The 22501-nt window shown below is 42.9% G+C and overlaps 1 protein-coding gene across 1 annotated transcript in view; it reads left to right on the top strand.

Annotated features, from left to right (window-relative positions):
• LOC110503581 (leucine-rich repeat and fibronectin type III domain-containing protein 1-like protein) overlaps positions 1-22225 on the top strand; it is a 158517-nt gene extending 136292 nt beyond the window's left edge. Inside the window, exons 3-6 of the mRNA XM_021581986.3 lie at positions 2324-3697; positions 7450-8105; positions 20803-20856; positions 21143-22225. Of these exons, the coding sequence (XP_021437661.2) occupies positions 2324-3697; positions 7450-8014 (1939 nt within the window). The 3' untranslated portion in view covers positions 8015-8105; positions 20803-20856; positions 21143-22225. The remainder of the gene's footprint in view (positions 1-2323; positions 3698-7449; positions 8106-20802; positions 20857-21142) is intronic.
• The last annotated feature ends 276 nt before the right edge of the window (positions 22226-22501 follow it).

Consider the following 22501-nt stretch of genomic DNA (forward strand, 5'->3'; position numbering starts at 1 on the left):
TGAAACTTAACATATCATGCTAAATGGAGTGTTGGATTGATGTACAGAATAATACGAAATGAGACCAGGTGAAATGATGTTGTTTCTCACCAGTGTGCTCTGAAGATGAAGATACAATGTAGCCTAACAACATCACTTGCAAATGGCACAGATGTGAGATTTGTTTCACTGCACTGGTCCTCTTAAATATCAAAATATTTAAGGGTATATTGGATGGTCTGCTCTTCCCATAAGAGTCACAACAAGTAGCATAGGGTTGCTATAAGATTGAAATGGAAAAATAATGTACCCATGAAAAATCGGTGGAATACAGTAGCTTCCCAATACGTTAATGTATGTATTACATGAATGGTGACCACAGCCCTTACGAAAACGCATTGATATCTTGTTATAATGCGATTTATTTTAACCCTGCTCTAAGTATTCAAAGTATTCGATTTCAAATATGGCGCCCAGTGCAGTTAGTTCCTGGGGGTATTGTGACACATCTGACAGTTCCTTCTCAGTATGTTGCTAGGGTTGCGGGTGGATAAAAACACTGTCTGGATTCCAATAAGAATTACACATCACTTTGCAAGCAAGCATAATGTGATATGCAGGCCTGATGTGGCCTGTAAACCATGAGTTTCAGGCCACTGTATTAGGGTAAAACTAGGCCCTGATGTATTACGCTACCCCATTTTATTTTAATGATAACCTACTGTATTTCCTTAGGATTCCACTTGGGGAAGGCCACATGATTGAAAATGGATGAATGCAACAACCATGTCTCAGTCACTAACAAATACAGTCAAGGGTGGTAACTCTACAATTCACTCGAAAGGCACTCTGGGAAATATTCAAATAAGGCTTTATACTAATCAATGTGTTAATTTAAGTGTGGAGCCATATAGACACCGGACCAGTGTTCAATTTAACACGCTCAGTGTTGATTTAACACTGGAGAATGTGCTGTGTAGGTACTGAATGTAAATTGCACTTGGCAACTCATTAATATTAATGCCATGACTCAAGCATCCTTTACTGTTTGGTCGAGCACATTGGCCTCAGTGGAGGCTGCTGAGGGGAGGACGGCTCCTAATAATGGCTGGGATGAAGTCACATTGGCCTCAGTGGAGGCTGCTGAGGGGAGGACGGCTCCTAATAATGGCTGGGATGGAGTCAATGGAATGGTATCAACAACATGGAAAAACGTAGTTTCCATGTTGTTGATACCACTCCATGACCTCCATTCCAGCCATTGTTTGGAGCCGTCCTCCCCTCAGCAGCCTCCACTGATAGGCCTTTGGCTAATGTGCCTGCATGAAATAGTCCACCATTGGCATGCGTTGACATGGGTACCTTTTCCCGTTGTGCTTTTCTTAGTTAGTTGAAGAGAGGTATTGGCTCTCTCTCCGGGGGTGCTGTGACTTCTCATCCTCCCTATAACGGAGAGCAGGGAGCTCAGCCCTGCCTGGGCGTGTCACTGAGACACCGCACTGTCTTTTTTTCTGCCTCTGATATATGGCTCGACTTAGCAGAGCAGAGAGCAGCTCTGATAGGCCATGTGTGTGGCTCGGTATCTCCCCCACCTGGCAGAGTGCCATAACTGCACTTCCAGGTTTTCTCCACCTTCTCCCTCCTCCTCTTCCCCACTTGACAGTCCCTCTCTTTCATATCCCTGCAGTTAGCGTATTGATATTCAGAGTGGGTTCTCTGGAAGTGGGAAATAATTATGTTCATGCATTTTTATGTAAACGCTATGAGAATGGATGGGTGGGCACAAACAATAAACAAAGGATCTGGAATCAGATATCCATTGGCTATTCTGGAGCAGTTCTGAATATATTCATAATGGATTCCCTTGTGAAACTATTTTAGTGTGTGTTATAGACAGATGGGGTGTCAGATATCACTTCTTTGAGGTGGTGGGGTGCGGTGGAATGAAGTGCAGTGTCAAGGGAGCAGCACTCTCTCTGCAGCCTCCACAGATTTGCCTGTTATCTTGGGGCAACCTGCTCCAAATTCGCATCATGACATGCTGACTAAACTGTAGTAAAGCGTGCATGTTTTGATATCCAAGCACACCTTTAGGGAACAGGTCGGGGAATGGAGTAGATATCTTTCCTTGAATAAAATCTGCCTTATGTAAATGTGTTTTCTGTTTTTCTTTTCCCAATAAAGATGTAAGCATTTCATTTTACAAATATTTAACATTTGCAGCTCGAGGTTCTATCTATCCAACGCAATGATGCCAGTGTTGTTGCTTTCCTTGTTGTTCTTGTTTTCATTGTTGTTGTTGTTGTTGTACGCTAACAGCCTTTCCCCTCCCCTCGTCTTCCAGGAGCCTAGCCATGGAGAGCCTGCTCCTGTTCCTGGCCCTCCTCGCTACACCCGTCGCCTCCATGCTGTGCCCCAAGCGCTGCACCTGCCAGAACCTCATGCCCTCCTACACTGTCCTCTGCACCAAGACAGGCCTGCTCTTCGTGCCGCCGAACATTGACCGGCAGACGGCCGAGCTGCGCCTCATGGACAACTTCATCACCACCCTTCGTCACCGTGACTTCGCCAACATGAGCAGCCTCATCCACCTGACGCTGTCGCGCAACACCATTAGCCAGATCAAGCCGTACGCCTTCGCCGACCTTCAGGACCTGCACGCCCTGCACCTGGACGCCAACCGACTCACTATACTGGACGACACCCACTTCCAGGGCCTGGTCAACCTCAGGCACATGATCCTTGCCAACAACCAGCTGCACAGCATCTCAGAGGGGTCCTTCCAGGACTTCCTGGAGACCCTGGAAGACCTGGACCTGTCCTACAACAACCTGGTGAACATCCCCTGGGAGACCATCGGCCTGCTGGCTAGTGTCAACACCCTCAGTCTGGACCACAACCTCATAGAGATGGTCCCCGAAGGCATCTTCTCCAACCTGCACAAGCTGGCGCGTCTAGACATGACCTCCAACAAGCTGAAGAAGATCCCTCCAGATCCCCTGTTCCTGAGGATCCCAGTTTACGCTAAGCTGAAGGGTTCTCCACTCACGTCGCTGGTGCTGAGCTTTGGTGGGAACCCGCTGCACTGCAACTGTGAGCTAATGTGGCTGAGGCGGCTGACCAGGGAAGACGATCTGGAGACCTGCGCCTCTCCCCGAGAGCTCGCCGGCAAGTATTTCTGGACTATCCGCGAGGAGGAGTTTGTGTGCGAGCCGCCCATGATCACGCGGCACACCTCCAAGATGTTCGTGATGGAGGGTCAGGAGGTGAGCCTACGCTGTAAGTCAGTGGGTGACCCGGAACCTTCCACGCATTGGGTCAGCCCCGAGGGGAAGCTTATCGGGAACACGTCCCGCACCATCTGCTACGAGAACGGCTCTTTGGACATCCTCACCACCACTGTGAAGGACTCTGGGAAGTTCACCTGCATTGCCTCCAATGCCGCTGGCGAGGCCACAGCGCCCGTGGAGCTGGTGGTTAACCCCTCGCCACACTTTGACCCCAAGCTGGAGCCCGAGCCTGGCCCTTCGGACATCCCCACCTCCATCAAGTCCAATGCCAGCGGGGGCCACGCCCGCACCGACCATCAGAGGGTCAGCGTGTCAGAGCTGAGCTCGACTTCGGCCACCATCCGATGGCCCTCCCAGGACCACATCCCGGGGGTCCGCATGTACCAGATCCAGTACAACAGCTCCTCCGACGACATCCTCATATACAGGTGAGATGGTCACCGCATGCTTTTGCATGAGATCGGATAAGATGACATGCATCTCTATGGGGGGTGGTTGATGTTACAATGGGCAGTGGTTGATGTACAACTATCCCTATGAAGCTGACTGGTATTTCTGTGTGGAAGTTGATCTTCACGTTTGCCCTTGCATACTACGAGTCTCTTGTTGTTCTTCGACAGTTCATGAGCCTCCAAATTCACATCAGCCTGGTTCAGAGAGGCGCTCGATCAGATTGATAATGAATTTAGTGGCCGACGACATCATCAGGGGACTGTAACTCATCGCTAAAGAAGTCACAGAGCGAACTGCAGAAGCACAAGAGCATGATGCCCACAGGGAAAAACTCATGAAAGTCCTGACATAATGGGTTGGAATGACTCAGTATGCGTACATCTATTGGTACACCAACCTATATAGCCTTACTGTGCAGTAGCCATTAGCTGTAATGGGTTTTGCAGTGACATAGAGTGAGGAAGACAACTGTAGGAAGAGAACTTGTTCCCAACAATCATCTCCATAGGACTGAGAGGATGATCCCGTTACATTTTGACCTAACTGATATGTTATATTAGGTGGGTTGACTCCCAAGTATCAAAGGCCAAGCATTCATTGATACGATGGACTGAATGTTGCAATGCCTCACTCGTACTAAGTGTCGTGGAAGGGTTTTGAAAAGTGTTGAGTTTGGCATTTGGAATGCAGTATTGTTCCTATCAGAAATATTAATATACTGTGCAAGCTTTCAAGTGATTGTGATTATTTGTAAGCTTTGGACAATAGCGGTATTATCTTCAGTGAGAGAAAATATTACGTATTTTCAATAGCACCCAAAGGAATCCCAGTGCAGAGTTACACTGATGTAAACACATTACCCCAGTGAAGTGCAATCCGTTCCAGAAGGCAATGTTTGATAACTGATTTTAAATTAAGCACAGTTGAGTTGAACTCTTCACCCCGACTTTAGTGATTGAAAAGAATCTGTCCTTATGGGAACAGTGGTTTCTGAGCCTCCTCCATTTCAGAGATTTCAGAGAATGACTGTTGAAGAGCATAAAACACCTGAAACATTCCCATTTACACAGAGAAGATAGGCGCTGTAACTACAGTCCTCCGTTTGTCTCTGCTAAGAATCAAGTGGAACATTAACAGAAAAAAAAGTGGAATTCTCTCCTCAAAATGAAAACAACAGAAATCGCCGGCCATTAAATTCCCCCAGACTCGGCTGCGAACCCCTTTCTTCTCCTAGGGCAATATTCTCCTCTTGAGCTTTTCAAAGATTTCTTTAAACTCGCTATTCAGCGGCTTATTATTTTTTATAGGCGGTACAGAGGAAAACATCACCATGAATCTTGGAGGCTTGACTGCACCGCCAGCCCATGTTCTTACAGAGACATAGAAGTGAGAGCACTGTACTGATTTAGAAGTCTTAAGGGGTGTTTCTTATTTTTCCTGCCCCACGGCAAAAATAGCCAGCGAGCTCAGTTCCATCCACCTCTCTTTTGAAGTTCTTACCGGCACTCACACAGTGGATTATTCCACAAGCCTATAACGGACGGACGGAGAGAGTCGTTAAAAGACAGAAATGTATCTATTGATTTGTTTTGTTTTTTATATTCCGCCACGGCCCTTTTCGACATTTCACTGTGGAAAGATTCTCTGTTAAAGGAGCCCCATTAGTACTTAATTAACTTCCGGCCTTTCCCTGAGGATGGATTAAGAAAAAAAAGACACGTAGGAGAAGTAATTTGCTGTTAATTATGCAAAAAGCACATGGATGCCTTTGGTTTATGGCACTGCAAAGTAATCGGAATGCGTTTTTTAATCAATTAGGCACACATGAGTCCTGCTCTGTGTGGACTGACAGTTGTATTGAATTTGGGAGGTGGCAATGGGAGGATGGAGGGATGGAGAGAGGGGAATGAAAGGATGAGGGGGCTGAGGACAGCTAATATACACTCAGACAAATGAACATTGTTTTGAAAACAGGAGAGGATTGGGACGGTATGAGCTTTTCTTTCAGTCTCTTTCTTCATTCTTACATCAAGTCGACTGCCTTCTCTATTTTCCCTCTCTCTGTCCAATTTTTTTCTCCAGATATCACTACCTAATTGCCTTTATGTTTGTCTGGCCTCTTCGGAGACTTATATGAGAAGAGGACCATCCTATATCAAAGCCATTATAGACAGCATGTGGTAGGGAGGTTTCAGCACACACTGACATCCATGATCACACACACACGCGCGCATTAGAGTACACACATGCACACGAACCCACACAGTTCTCCATGTCCCCATAACCCTTCCCGGCCCCTGTGCCTGTAACATCCATATTCCCATCTCTAATGTGACAAACTGGTGACAGGAGATGTGGCAAGGTCAGGTCTGACCGTGTCAGGGAGGGCTCCTGCTCCTCATTCACCATCCCCACCACCTCCTCCCCCATGGCATACAGAGGACCCAGCCTTCCCCTGCATGTCCATCAAAGCCACACCAGAGGAGGTGGATAAGGACACATCTGAAGATACAGTATATTGGGGCCTATTATTTTTTGACCCGGGCGACCTCCCTTTTTATACCTAGACTGTATGCTAGGCTCAGAGCTAATGAAATGGCTAGACCCATCTGTGGGCGTCTAGCGACCTCCACTCATCCAGAGCATCCACTAATGATGAGTGTATATGCACTGTGGCGAACAGAACAGATTCGACATCAAAACTATTCCCCCTAATTAGTGAGATTTCACCTTTCTTAGTATTCTGATCGTCTGTCTTCTCTTTTCTTTTTTTCTTTCAAGGAAATGCTTCACGGAATTGAAATTCACACCAAATCTAATTGTATTCCTCACATGCTTCGTAAACAACAGGTGGAGACCAACAGTGAAATGCTTACTCACGGGCCCTTCCCAACAGTGTAGCGAGAGATGAAATAGAGAAATAGTAGGAAAATAATAACACGTAATCATAAAAGCAATATCTCACCATGAAACGTTTACTTCATAGTAAAGCACCAGACCATAATGTGACCCTGAATTTATGGGCGGAAGATATTCTGCATGCTCCATAAATGTATTATGATGTGTATAGGAGAATACAGTGGATGAACAGCATGCCAAGAGAAGAGTAATGGTAGTAAGACAGTTTAATAGAAACAGCAGGTTTAACCTGTGGATAAGGCAGGGTAGAGGAGGGTATGCTAAGACAGTATGAATCCCGTCGTGCAAGGGTAGAGGTTGACCCCACTGGCGCCTGCGTTTAGAGGAGAAATGTTTAATGCACACACTGTCACCCACGCTGTCACCCCTTGGGCACACCGCACTTTCAAATTCCGCTCTGTGGCTCCTCACCTCGGAGCCCCTGGGTCCCTATGTCCCTATTGATAAATGGAGCACTTTGGCACGCCGGGGTAACAGCAAACACACACATACACACATAAACACGCACACTCACCTTAGCCCCTGTGTGGTCTAGCGTTTGTGAGACAGAAAGTAAACCTGTCAATGGAGAGAGGAAAATGAGAGAAGAGGAGGAGCGAAGGTGTGTATGTGTGTCTGTGTGTGGTTGGGGTAGTCAAGGTTAAATGTAATCTCCAGGTACTGAAAGTATAGGTGTTGAGTTCAGTACCTTTGTGGGAGCTCAGTTTTCAACAGTTTTCAGATTACTGCCAGAATGTTCACTCTATCAATAACCTTGTTTTCTCTCAAATGTTCTCTCTCTCTTCTATCTCGGTCTCTCTCTCTCTAGGATGATCCCTGCGTCTCATAAGTTCTTCCTACTCAGTGACCTGGCCTCTCAGCGGGACTATGACCTGTGCGTGCTGGCGGTGTACGACGACGGCGTCACGGCCCTAACCGGCACCCGCCTGGTGGGCTGCGTGGCTTTCACCACAGAGCGAGAGTACCGCCAGTGCCGCTCCCTCCACGACCAGTTCCTGGGCGGCACCATGATCATCGTGATCGGCGGTATCATCGTGGCCTCCGTGCTTGTCTTCATCTTCATCCTCCTCATGAAGTACAAGCTGCACAGCAACCACTACAAGCAGAAAGCGGCACATGTCAGCAACGTGTGCTCTCAGACCAACGGGGGCCAGGCTGCGGGCGGGGGAGGCGCTCCCATCCCACCCTCCTCCTCTTCCTCAGGCTCGACCAATAGGCCCATGCCTTCTGGCCCAGTGGACAGGGTAGGGCACGACGGACCCCATCAGGCCTCGGAAGGGGGCTTCGGAGGGCCCTTGAAAGGGACCACGGTAGTGGACTTGAACCCAGAGTACGGGAAGTCAGTGAAGGACGAGGATGCTATATCACAATAACACAGGATCTGGGACTGCCCCAACGCCACCCACTTTTTATTTCCTGGTGCTGGGGTCCCTCTGCCTTAACAAGGATTATCTCGTGTCCAAGGTGGGTGATTCCTGTCAGACAAGGCTGGGGTTAGAGCTGACGTGTATTCATTAACAATTCTGCAGACAGCTTCTGTAAGAGCTTACAGATGTGTGTGTGTGTCTGTGTGTGCTTGTGTGTGTGTACATGCTGTGTTTATTCCTGTAAGTGTAGGTGCATCTGCATGCAGTGTCTATTTCGAGGGGCAGTACTTATGCTGCATAATCCTTGCCTCTTTAAATGAAGCGCAGTAAACAGTGCAGTGAGCCGGTCCTATTGAGCTGCAGCGGTGGCTGCAGACAGACAGGTAGGCTTTGCTGGTGCCCCACGCCAGGCCCCCAATGCTGATGGGAATAGGCAATCATCATAAAATCACACAGCACATAAACACTAAAGGAGGGCACGCCGTGCTCACTCGCTCCATGCCTCCTTCCTTCCCTCGCTGCCCGATGGGACTTCCCCCACTCTCTGTTTCCATGAAACTAATCATAGCTGCCTCCGCTGGCCCTGAGGTATTTGCTGTAAGTTTAATATCCGCAGTATAGCACAATCTTCTCTACATCTGCGCTCTCCAAATACAAATGAACTGAGCGGGGCCCGGGGCTGCTCTGTGGTGTTTTGAACACCATCATCGGTGTCTCTGCCGCCCACCAACAACATCACGTCGTCCCGCGCATTAGCACACTTAATTGTCTAGTGAGGGTGTAATCTTTGGGGTTTCCTAAGGCATTTGTGTTATTCTGAATACTTTTTGGAGGGCAAACTACAGACTGTGTCAGTATCAACTGGAATCAGAACCTGGTTGGATTAGAAAAGGCAAATGGCAGCTACATGCATAATAGCGACCCCTATGGGTATGATCAATTAGGCCGTTGGTAATGTTAGCCTAAGGCAGCAGTTCCCAAACGAGGGGCCGCGACCCCATGTGGGGTCATGCATGATGTGAAAATGTTGTCGCAGGAGAATTTCAAAAATGCTGAAGAAAAATGATATATACACTACCGTTCAAAAGTTTGGGGTCACTTAGACATTTCCTTGTTTTTGAAAGAAAAACACGTTTTTTTTGTCCATTAAAATAATATAAAACAGATCAGAAATACAGTGTAGACATTGTTAATGTTGTAAATGACTATTGTGGCTGGAAACGGCTGATTTTTTTAAGAAATATCTACATTGGCATACAGAGGCCCATTATCATAAACCATCACTCCTGCATTCCAGTGGCGCATTGTGTTAGCTAATCCAAGTCTATCGTTTTAAAAAGCAATTGATCATTAGAAAACCCTTTTTCAATTATGTTAGCACAGCTGAAAACAGTTGTGCTGATTGAAGAAGCAATAAAACTGGCCTTCTTTAGACTAGTTGAGAATCTGGAGCTCAGCATTTTTGGGTTCGATTACAGGCTCAAAATGGCCAGAAACAAATAACTTTCTTCTGAAATTCATCAGTCTATTCTTGTTCTGAGAAGTGAAGGCTATTCCATGTGAGAAATTGCCAAGAAACTGAAGATCTCATACAACGCTGTTTACTACAAGTCCTCAACTGGCAACTTCATTAAATAGTACCCGCAAAACACCAGTCTCAACATCAACAGGGATGAGGTGACTCCAGTGGCCTCCATCATTCTTAGATGGAAGAATTTTGGAACCACAAGGACTCTTCCTAGAGCTGGCCGCCTGGACAAACTGAGCAATCAGGGGAGTATGGCCTTGGTCAGGGAGGTGACCAACAATCCAATGGTCACTTTGACAGAGCTCCAGAGTTCCTCTGTGGAGATGGGAGAACCTTACAGAAGGACAACCATTTCTGCATCACTCCACCAATCAGGCCTTTATGGTAGAATGTCCAGACAGAAGACAGTACTCAGTAAAAGGCACATGACAGGCCACTTTGAGTTTGCCAAAAGTCACCTAAAGGATGCTCAGACCATGAGAAACAAGATTCTCTAGTCTGATAAAACCTGAATGCCAAGTGTCAAGTCTGGAGGAAACCTGATACCATCCCTACAGTGAAACATGGTGGTGGCAGCATTATGCTGTGGGGAGGTTTTTCAGTGGGGACTGGGAGACTAGTCAGGATCGAGGGAAAGATGAACGGAGCAAAGTCCAGAGAGTTCCTTGATGAAAACCTGCTTCAAAGCACTCAGGACCTTAGACTGAGGCAAAGGTTCACCTTCTAACAGTTCAATGACCGTAAGTACACAGCCATGACAATGCAGGAGTGGCATTGGGACACGTCTCTGAATGTTCTTGAGTGGCCCAGCCAGAGCCTGGACTTGAACCCGATCGAACATCTCTGGAGAGACCTGAAAGTGCAGCGAGCATGAATCCAGAGCATGAATCGGCATAGGGGATGTTCAGTGTGCTGTGTAGCTATATTGACAAAAAAACAGATTCCATATGGGATCAAATGGTGGTCTTTTGCACAGATAGGGCTCCATCTATCCAGGGACGGCAGGCAGGCCTCTGCACGTTAGTTATGTATGTGTCTCCGTCTGCCATATGGACGCATTGTATGATACACCGAGAGCAACCGAGCACCGAGCTGAGCACCGAGCTTTGAGATATAATGCAACAGGTAACTTCGATTGTAAACAACATCAAACCACATCCACTGTGCGCACACCTGTTCACAAAACTATGTGGAGATATGGGATCAGAGCATGACAATGTTCTGTTTCACACCGAGGCTTGGTGGTTATCAAGGGGGAGTGTTGGAGAGAAAAAAATTGCGTTGAGAGAGGAACTGGTTTACTTTCGGTGTAATGAAAATGAAATAACAGAAAACAGCATCAGTAACTGTCCCACACCAGTGATGAATGCTCACCTCCAATGCTTGGAAGAGCACTTTGGGATGGACCTACTTCCCAATCCATTTGACTGTGATCCTCGCTCAGTTGACAGTCTCACAGCTGATCGAGCTGTCATGTGACTGAATGCTGCAGGCAATGCATTCACAGGTAACTACAGAAGAGTTTTGGTTCCTGACTCAAAGGGAATACCCTGCCGTCTCCCTCTGAGCATTAATGCCACGTTCAAAACAACTGCGTGCTCGGAAATCTCAGACTTCTGACTTCAGTGCGTTCAAGACAACTGGGAACTCGGAAAGAAACGAACTCTGACTGGGAAAAATAATTTTGAACAGTTATCCGACTCGGAATTCTAACTTGGGATCTCTGGCTTCTTTCTAGAGCTCTGACTTTCTGACCTAAAGATCACTGACGTCATGATTTGACCTCGTATTTTCCTGAGTTCCCTGTTGTCTTGAAAGCATCATAAAACTCATGGTAGGCTACTCTTCGCCAGCTCATATCTGCGTGAAGCTGGTTTCAGTGCTCTTGTCTGCATTACAACCAAATATCGATCCAGGTTGGATGTGACAGCAGAGATGAGATGAGCACTGTCGACCACGCCCCCTGACTTTAAAAAGCTCTGACACGACATGCATCAAGCACTCTAATTAGTGGTGGTGAGATAAGGGACATTATGTCAGACTCATTTGCAATTGACTGCCCCACATTAATAGTATGTGATGGTATATAAATTACAAAGTTATTTTAAAATACAAAGTTCTCATAGATGAGGAAAATTAATGAAACATAATTCTAGCCCGGTTATGGATCGTAACAATACAAAAAAAAAAAATAGCTTTTGTATATATCTTCACATATAACTAATTGGAACACACAAGCACTAATTCAACATGGTGAAGATAAAAACTATGTAAACAGAAGGCCCAGTATGTGTGGATGGTGTGGTGTGTGTTTATGTTTTATTTTATTTGTTATGTTTGGGACAGTTGAGTGAGTGAGTCATGAAATAGTTGCATATCCCAGAACCAATGGATTGCTGTGAGCCGGGGCATGAGAGAGCTTTCAATGTTGTTCAGATGATGGATATACTTTTATAATGAATTACAGTGCCTTGCGAAAGTATTCAGCCCCCTTGAACTTTGCGACCTTTTGCCACATTTCAGGCTTCAAACATAAAGATATAAAACTGTATTTTTTTGTGAAGAATCCACAACAAGTGGGACACAATCATGAAGTGGAACGACATTTATTGGATATTTCAAACTTTTTTAACAAATCAAAAACTGAAAAATTGGGCGTGCAAAATTATTCAGCCCCTTTACTTTCAGTGCAGCAAACTCTCTCCAGAAGTTCAGTGAGGATCTCTGAATGATCCAATGTTGACCTAAATGACTAATGAGGATAAATACAATCCACCTGTGTGTAATCAAGTCTCCGTATAAATGCACCTGCACTGTGATAGTCTCAGAGGTCCGTTAAAAGCGCAGAGAGCATCATGAAGAACAAGGAACACACCAGGCAGGTCCGAGATACTGTTGTGAAGAAGTTTAAAGCCGGATTTGGATATAAAAAGATTTCCCAAGCTTTAAACATCCCAAGGAGCACTGTGCAAGCGATTATATTGAAATGGAAGGAGTATCAGACCACTGCAAATCTACCAAGACCTGGCCGTCCCTCTAAACTTTCAGCTCATACAAGGAGAAGACTGATCAGAGATGCAACCAAGAGGCCCATGATCACTCTGGATGAACTGCAGAGATCTACAGCTGAGGTGGGAGACTCTGTCCATAGGACAACAATCACTCGTATATTGCACAAATCTGGCCTTTATGGAAGAGTGGCAAGAAGAAAGCCATTTCTTAAAGTAATCCATAAAAAGTGTTGTTTAAAGTTTGCCACTTGCCACCTGGGAGACACACCAAACATGTGGAAGAAGGTGCTCTGGTCAGATGAAACCAAAATTGAACTTTTTGGCAACAATGCAAGACGTTATGTTTGGCATAAAAGCAACACAGCTGAACACACCATCCCCACTGTCAAACATGGTGGTGGCAGCATCATGGTTTGGGCCTGCTTTTCTTCAGCAGGGACAGGGAAGATGGTTCAAATTGATGGGAAGATGGATGGAGCCAAATACAGGACCATTCTGGAAGAAAACCTGATGGAGTCTGCAAAAGACCTGAGACTGGGACGGAGATTTGTCTTCCAACAAGACAATGATCCAAAACATAAAGCAAAATCTACAATGGAATGGTTCAAAAATAAACATATCCAGGTGTTAGAATGGCCAAGTCAAAGTCCAGACCTGAATCCAATTGAGAATCTGTGGAAAGAACTGAAAACTGCTGTTCACAAATGCTCTCCATCCAACCTCACTGAGCTCGAGCTGTTTTGCAAGGAGGAATGGGAAAAAATGTCAGTCTCTCGATGTGCAAAACTGATAGAGACATACCCCAAACGACTTACAGCTGTAATCGCAGCAAAAGGTGGCGCTACAAAGTATTAACTTAAAGGGGCTGAATAATTTTGCACGCCCAATTTTTCAGTTTTTGATTTGTTAAAAAAGTTTGAAATATCCAATAAATGTCGTTCCACTTCATGATTGTGTCCCACTTGTTGTTCATTCTTCACAAAAAAATACAGTTTTTTATCTTTATGTTTGAAGCCTGAAATGTGGCAAAAGGTCGCAAAGTTTAAGGGGGCCGAATACTTTTGCAAGGCACTGTATACATCTTATTTATTTATTGTCCTATCATGGTCGAACAGTTTTAAAATAAATTATACATTTGATTTATTTATTGTCCTATCATGGAGAACTACATTTGTTAAATAAATTATATCTAATTATGTATTTATGATCCTAATTTAATGGTATGGTCCACAACCCTATACCCTAGACACCCACCTGAATGGCCCAGATACTAAGGAGAAATCCCTAACTGTTTTATGGGCCTGCTGTAAGTGGGCTGTATGCAGCCAAAATGCGGTCAGAGACCAAGAGCAGCACTGCCCCCTCAAGATTCTGAGCCTGCTTGGCAGGGTTGGTCCTGCAACGCCAAAGCCCCCTAAAGTGAGAGCATACTATACAAGAAAATTCTCAAAGCTGCTAATGAGAATCTTAACGACCTTGTACCTAGCCAGTGGGGATTCCGGTGGGGTGCCCCCACCCAGGCAGTGGCAGTGCTGGCAACACTAGCTGCAGTATCCCATGGGGAGGGGGGCCACACTCGGACATTCAGAGAGGGGGTATATTATTGTGACCCTGGTGGCACAAAATCACAAGTCTGACTGCATGGAGATGCTTGGGAATATGGTCAATATGGGTGACCGTATTGTGGGTGTTTTAGGGAAAAGGTGTACATTTGACCTCCATCATCTAGGATGTGACAATGGTTCGTAAAATCTCTCAATTTCTGCCCATTTTTTTTTTGCACAGTCTTGCAGGCCTTCTCATGCAGCTGCAACAGTAAGTGCATTTGTAAATCAGGACCTTTCTTGAGTTGGGCTCTGGGATGGTGCAACTGTTGAGAATGTGAGTTTATGGTTGTGTGGGGGGAAAGGGTTGAGTGTGTGTGGGTGTATGTGTGTATCCCACAACTGTTGCGAAGGAGTAAAATATGTTAGGGACAATACAGGATGATCCACAGCTATATATAATACAAATCGGGGTTAGGGCGATGGAAATGCATTTGGAAGTTGATAAACTTCAATTCGGTAAATGGCACTGTGTGCTCTTTTCGAAGGATGGATCCCAGTATGTTCAGGGCTATGGGATGCGAGGGGTCGGAGGTGGTCTGTCGGGCATTGGGATGACGGCCCAGCTCGGGATGAGGAGGGCTTTTAGCGGGTGGAATGGTGGGGACCAATTGGAGGTTTACTTAGTAGCAATGCAAATATCATGGTACAGCTATATAGACACTCAATCATCATGTTACTTTTTAATGGTACGTTTACAAACATATTTTGATAAATAGAATTGAAAGTTGTGTCTCATTATGGTAAGTGGTGAAATAAGTATAGCCAGTTACAATTGTAATGGAAAATAATAAGAAAAGACGATCAGTATTTACCTGGCTAAAAGAGAAGGAATATAACATATATTGTTCACAGGAAACCGATTCAACAATCGTTGAAAGTTTTGTGGAAAAAGACCTGGGGGGGGGCGAAATATATTTCTCCAATGGGCAAAGAAATTCAAAAGGGGTGATGGTTTTAATTAACAGTAATTTTGATCTAAATGTGCAAATTGTCCAAACAGATTATCAAGGTAGATGGATTATTTTAAATATGTTATTGGACAATAAACAGATATGGCTTATTAACCTATACGTTCCGAATAATGATGATCCAAGCTTCTTTGAAAATATATATACGAATTTATCAACTCTACAAGCAACACTAGACTCTATTATTATGGTGGGAGATTTTAATACGGTCTTAAATACCTCTATGGACCGGAAAGGAAATCACACTACAAACTATCACCCTCAGGCACTTAAGGAAATCATGAATGTCATGGAAGAATTTACAACTGACTTTTTCAGACATAACATAGGTACAGCAAATCCCCTTATTGTATGGGACACTTTTAGGTGTGCCTTTAGAGGCCATGCAATTCAGTACTCATCAATAAAACAAAAGCAATTTAGATCAAAAGTGTCCATATTAACAAAGGAAATTGAAGGACTAACAGTACAGTTAGATAGCAATAAAAACGGTACCATAGTGGCACAGAATAAGTTAGAGGAAAAACTAAAAGAAATGGAGGAACTTATTCAAGAAAGATCCAGTGTAATAGATTATAAAAAATAAAGCGAACTGGATGGAATATGGGGAAAAATGCACCAAATTATTTTTCAATCTTCAATATAGAAATGCTACCCAAAAAATGTATTAAAACTTGCTACAAATGATGGAGCCACACATGATTCACCAAATGATATTTTGAAAGAGGAAGTAAAGTACTTTAAGAATATGTTTTAGTTTCAGGCTCCTCCATCTCCACTAACTGAAACTAATTGTATGTATTTTTTTCCTAATAATATTGTAAAATTAACATCTGTACAGAAAGACTCATGTGAAGGCCAAATTACAGAGGAGGAACTGCTTGATGCAATTGGGGCCTTTAAGAATGGGAAATGTCCAGGGCTGGATAGCATACCAGTGGAAGCATACAAAACTTTTTTTATATATACTCAAAGGACCATTATTAACATGTTTTAACCACTCCTATATAAATTGTAGATTATCAGACATGCAACAAGAAGGTCTAATATCATTGTTACTGAAACAGGACCCAAGTGGTATATATAAAGATCCAGTCCATTTAAAACATTGGAGACCTCTTACACTTCAGTGTTGTGATGCAAAAATCCTAGCAAAATGCTTGGCGCATAGAATTAAAAAAGTATTGTCAGATATTATTCATCCTAATCAGTTTTTTTACATGGACGATACACTGGAGATAATAAAAGGCAAGTGCTGGAAACAATAGAATACTATGAAATATCGGGGACACCAGGCCTGGTTTTCATAGCTGATTTTGAAAAGGCTTTTGATAAAGTACGACTGGAGTTTATACATAAATGCCTAGAATATTTCAATTTTGGGGAATCTCTTATAAAATGGGTTAATGTATAGTAAACCTAGGTGTAAAATAATAAATAATAGCTACATCTCAGAAAGTTTTAAACTCTCTAGAGGAGTAAAACAAGGTTGTCCACTATCGGCATATCTATTTATTATTGCCATCGAAATGTTAGCTGTTAAGATTAGATCAAACAATTATATTAAGGGATTAGAAATCCGTGGCTTAAAAACTAAGGTGTCATTGTACGCTGATGATTCATGTTTTCTTTTAAAACCACAATTCGTCTCTCCACGGCCTCATAGAGGATCTAGATACTTTTGCTATTCTCTCTGGATTAAAACCAAATTATGATAATATTACGTATTGGATCACAAAAAAAAAAAATTCACATTTTACATTACCATGTAGTTTACCAATAAAATGGTCTGACGGAGATGCGGACATACTCGGTAAAAAAATAAAAAAGCTCTGACGAAGGCCGTGTGGCCGATACGTAAGCTTATTAAAGATCGGTAATACTATCAAGAGCAGTGTGCGGTTTCCTTTTTCCTTCGACATATTCGGTATACAAATGTCAAAAGAAAGAAATGATCTCACTCCAATAAATTTTTATAGAAAGTTAGCAAAAATCTTGCTACCATGGAAAGGAAAATACCTGTCTATTTGTGGAAAAATTAACTCTTTAGTCATATCACAGTTTATCTATTTGCTTATGGTTTTGCCTACACCTAGTGATCTGCTTTTTAAATGATATGAACATAAAATATTCCATTTTATTTGGAACGGCAAGCCAGATAAAATTTAAAGGGCCTATTTATATAACAAATATGAATTCGGAGGGCAGAAATTATTAAATATTAAAGCATTAGACCTCTCACTAAAGGCATCAGTCATACAAAAGTTATACTTAAATCCAAACTGGTTCTCTAGTAAGTTGGTACGAATGTCTCATCCTTTATTCAGGAAGGGCCTTTTCCCCTTTAATAATCAGATTACACCGGCCCACTTTCGATTGTTTGAAAAGGAAATAATCTCCAAAATATCTTTATTTTTTAAACAAGCCTTAGAAAGTTGTTTGCAATTTCAGTTTAATCCACCTGAAAAGACAGAACAAAAAATACAACAAATATTGTGGTTAAATTCAAATATACTAATTGATTTTAAAAAATAACTGTACTTTTAAAATAAATTATTTAAAAAGGTATACTTTTTGTGAATGAAATCATAAATAGGACTGGTGGAGTTATGTCACACATGCAGCTAACACAGACATATGGAAATGTCTGCTCTACCCAAAATTACAACCAATAAATTGCAGCATTACCACAAAAATGGAAGAGGCGAGTAGAAGGGGAAAAAGTAAGGACCTTGTATGTCGGCCCTGTATTAAGGAACATAAATGGTTAAAGACAAGTGTGATAAATAAAAACATATACCAATTCCATTTAAGGACCAAAATACTGACAGCTGTGCCATATAAATTGCAAAATAGTTGGGAAGAGATTTTCGATGTACCCATTCCATGGCACATGGTTTATGAATTGATACGCAAAACAACGCCGAATGCAAAAATTGGAATTTTTCAAATTAAATTACTATACAAAATTCTTGCAACTAATAGAATGTTATATACATGGGGGATACAATCTTCCTAGCTCTGCAGATTCTGCTGTGAGGAGGCAGAGTCATTAGATAATTTATTTTGGTATTGTCCATGATCCAGGAATGGCTGAAGAATTGCAACATTTGCCTAGAACTAACACTGCAGATAGCAATACTGGGTGATTTGAAAAGCCAAAGTCAATCAATCAATAATATAATAATTATTTTAGCAAAAATGTTTATTTTGAATTTACAATCCGTAGAAGCTATGAGAATAGAAAGGTTCAATTCGTTTGTGAAGCATCACAGCACAGTGGAAAAATAGATGGCAAATAGAAATGCAAAATGGATGATGTTGAGAGATAGATGGGAGGGGTTGAATGGAGCTGAAGGGTGGGACTAATAGCAAGATAAAACATGTAAAACCTACGGGGTCTGTAAATGTATATAGGTTCAGAACTTTTGTGAAATAGCACAATTACAAATAGAAATCAAACTGGATGGACATCAGAAATAGAGGAAGGACTAAAAACAAACAAAAAATAACTATTGTAAAATAGAGTGTGTCTGTAAAATGTGTATAAGTTGTATAAATTGAAGGTAAAAGCCGAAGTGTTTATTAGTTTACTCCAATTGAGGGATCGGTGGTAGGGTTAGCGGGGAATACTAATAAAGGTATATTCTTTAAAAAGTATGTATGTCTATATAGGTATGTGTATGCATATATGTGTACATGTATGCATGCATGTATGGATATATATATTTACCCAAAAAATATATGGGGGATTGGAAATGATGCAGACAATTACATTGATGGAACCAATATTCTTTCCGCAATATTAAGCTGATCCACCCCTTAAAATAAATATATATATCTTTTTTTTTTTATTAAAAATGTAAAAAATAGTATGTGATGGTGAGTTGAAAAGACAATCAGAAATACTGTTAGAATGTTTTTCAATTGAATGCCATAGCCCCAAGTAAAAAAGTAAACATTGACTGTTAATTACAATTTTTTTCACATGGGTGAGAATTTTCAGATGAGGTCGTGGGCCAAAAGGTTTGTGAACCCCTGACCTAAGCTAAGAGATTATCAATATTACGATCACTGTCTTCATTTACCACATGTAATAGCTTGTATAATGAGTCATCAACAGCTGTAGCAGTGAAACAATCCATGCAGCTCTCAATTGGGATCAATTGGTTTTGTTGTTGAGCAGTTTATGAGTCCTGGTTGCATTACATATCCATTCAGGAGAAAGATATATTTTTGTCTCAGACGGCCGAGTGATTAGACCTTGGTTACATATGGTTTACAACCCTATCGATCATCGTCTTACTTCTTGAAGAAGACAGTTTAGTTGGCTCAATTAATGGCCATCTGTCCCGGTACCGTGTGTGTTTATAGCTGTGGGCAGCAGCAGGCAGTGTTCTCCCTCTGTGACAGGCCTGGATGAGGTAGATGAGGTTGCATCCTTCCTCAGCCTCAGTATTCAACATTTAGCTGTGAAATACTCTGTGTTTGCATCCATAATTCATCTAGGAGCATCAGACAGCCAGCGAGGAGATGACAGATCACTCATTGTGTCGCTCTCACAGCGACGCAATGAGGCTGACAGAGTTACCGGCGACAGGAGGGAGGGAGAGCGGTGGAAGGAAGAGAGAGAGAGAGAGACGGGGGAGAGAGATACAGATGTAGGGGAAGGGGAAAAAAGAAAGAAAGAAAGAAAGAGATCAACAGAGTCAAGGAGGACAAAGACAAAGAGAGAGAGATCGTTGGTGGTGTACAGAGGGAGAAAGGCATGGAGGGCTTGAAAGAAAAAGAGTGAGAGAAAGAGGTAGGGATGGAGAAGAGAGTGAAAGAGGGTACCGAGACAGTGAGAGAGAAAATAAAGCTGCACAGGACAGAAACAGGTAAGGAAGTGCAGATTTAGAGCTTGTTCTAATAAAGAAGTGTAGGAAGGGGGGGGGGGGGGGGGGGGGGGGTCTGAGAGGAGAGGGAATGGGGTGTCAGCGGGAGACGTGATCAGCAGATACTCACCATTGGTGGGGCACTGCTAAAAGTAGGACGCAACCTCCCCCCTTTCTACCTCCGCCCCGTCTGTGCTACCAGGAGAGGAGCAGACCCTTTCCCCCTTAGACTGCGGCACAAGCAGCCATGCTATGGAAGTATGTGTGCATTACATAATTGGGCCGTCTCCATACCGTAGCATATCAACCCTCTGAAAATAATTATCTTGGCAGATTTATTAGCATTAGCATTGCTTTGTATGGAAGAAAACGACTTTCCAAATCAGTCAGCGAACCAGGTTCTTAATGAAGCTTTGCGGTGGTCTCTGGTGGTCTTTTATCATCTCATTTTGAACAAGACATATGTGTAAGACACTGTCAAATACTGGTAGTTGTGTGGGCTGGGGCGATATAGCGGTTATTGCCATTGCCTTCTGATCATACAGATATCCCAGTTCTGGAGTGGGTTTGGATCTGGCCCATACTATTCTAGCACACCTTCTTACCCTCCTTACTTTCTTGTGTCTCTTCACTGTCTAAAAGGAACTGGTAGGTGCAGCCACCTAGCCAGATGTGATATTCATATCTACAGACTTGTACCCCCCTGGGTCAGGTAAGACATATGGAAACTTTACAGGTATTCTTAGCTCAGGTGAGAGTTTTATGAGGTTGGTGCACTGATTCCTGTGTCCTGTCTCTTCCAGATTTGCACATCACCCATGCTCGTCCTCTGAGGTGGAGGGATGGAGAATGGAAAGGTGAGTTTGGGGACAGAGAGCTAGCTATACATTTGAATGCTATATTAAAGTTCTACATAGAGATGGGGAAAGTATGACGTTACGCAAGTCTGCTTCAAAGGGCGATTGAGAAGGGAATAAGGGACAAGTAGACCACAAATAGTATATTTTCACTGAACTTTCCTGAAATGTCACGTTTTTACCAACATTCTGATGAATGTAATTGTCCTTCTATTGCATTAGATGTTCTAGTAGACAGCAGGTTGTGTCACTACTTAATGATATTTATTATAATTCTCTCCTCCAGGTGAAGTCCCCCTGGTTCAAGGAAGTTGGAAAAACACAAAATAATAAATATGAAGCCAAGAACAGCATTGGGAGCAGAGATGGGGTGGATGCCATGGAATCGCTGTGCTCTGTCACTTATGCAATTCTATCCGGAACTGGGATGTAATCCAGCCCTGTGGAGTGGAGGGAAATGTTTTCCAAAACCTGGGGCTTCTTTTACTGCGTGAGGAATGAATTGACCTTAGCCCAGACGCCTAACATTCCTTTCGGGAATACTTTTTGGGATTCCCATTGAAATTGCCTACTACAGAGGAACACCCTTGGATGGTTTTGATGATGTATTGTGGGTTTCGTAGTAAAGCTCCACTCTCCCTTAACGATCGGTCATTTGCCAAAGGAATACAATAAGAGGAAAAGGCAATACAGTGTTTTGTTCTCCTCCCCGAGGGCCTTGGAAGCGTTAGCACACAGCGATGTCGCGTCGATGCACCGATATCAAACGGTTGTTCTTTGATCTCTTAGGGCACTTTATAATCTTTAGAATCCTATCTTGCTCTCTTTCTCTCTTTCTCTACACCCCCCCCCCCCATCTCTCTCTCTCTCTGTCTATATGGACAATTGAATAGTATATTCATCAATTAAGAGATCAGATACATCCATTTTGGATGATGGTGAAAACAAATCATATTATTTGGCCATGGATATCCCAACTTGGAATAAAAACATGGGCTCTCAAGATGAGGTCAAAATAAGAACCTGGATCTGGTTTGGTTTGATTACATGCACTTACAGCACAAGTATTGCGTTTTGGTTTGATGGTGAAATGGTGAGTTAAGTTTCATTCTGACAAAAGAAACCGACCCTATTGTATAACACTTTCGATATGGAAAAGATGGACACAATGATCAGATACAATTTTACCCTTACTGTTGACTGTGTATGTATTTGTATGTGAGATATACCTTCAATTTTCTCTGATTTGATACCCATATTTCCTTTGAATTATGAAACAACAATAAGAAAAAAATACGTGAGATGGAATTGTATGCTTTCATAGGTCAAATATGTGGATTTATAAAGAAATAAAATTATTTTTCTTGAAGCTGTGCAGCAACATTATTCACACAATTTCTGAAGCTAATCATATTCCTAGATTAATAATTGCATTGTTAAGTGTCCAACTTATTTTACATGAAGAAAATGCGTTAGAAGCAGTGAATTCATCAGCTTTGTTGGTCAGTTTTGAACCAAACTGACCTCATGACAATGTAATGACAGTTACAGAAGTATGGTTTTGCCACTAAGGGTCGCCAGAGGCTTTTTTTAGTGACGTTAACCAGTCCCCCTCAGCTCAGTTCAACTCAGACATAGATTAGTC

The sequence above is a fragment of the Oncorhynchus mykiss genome, chromosome 24 (genome assembly GCF_057628025.1).
Source record: "Oncorhynchus mykiss isolate SJ-2025 chromosome 24, ASM5762802v1, whole genome shotgun sequence".
NCBI classification, from domain to species: Eukaryota; Metazoa; Chordata; class Actinopteri; order Salmoniformes; family Salmonidae; genus Oncorhynchus; species Oncorhynchus mykiss.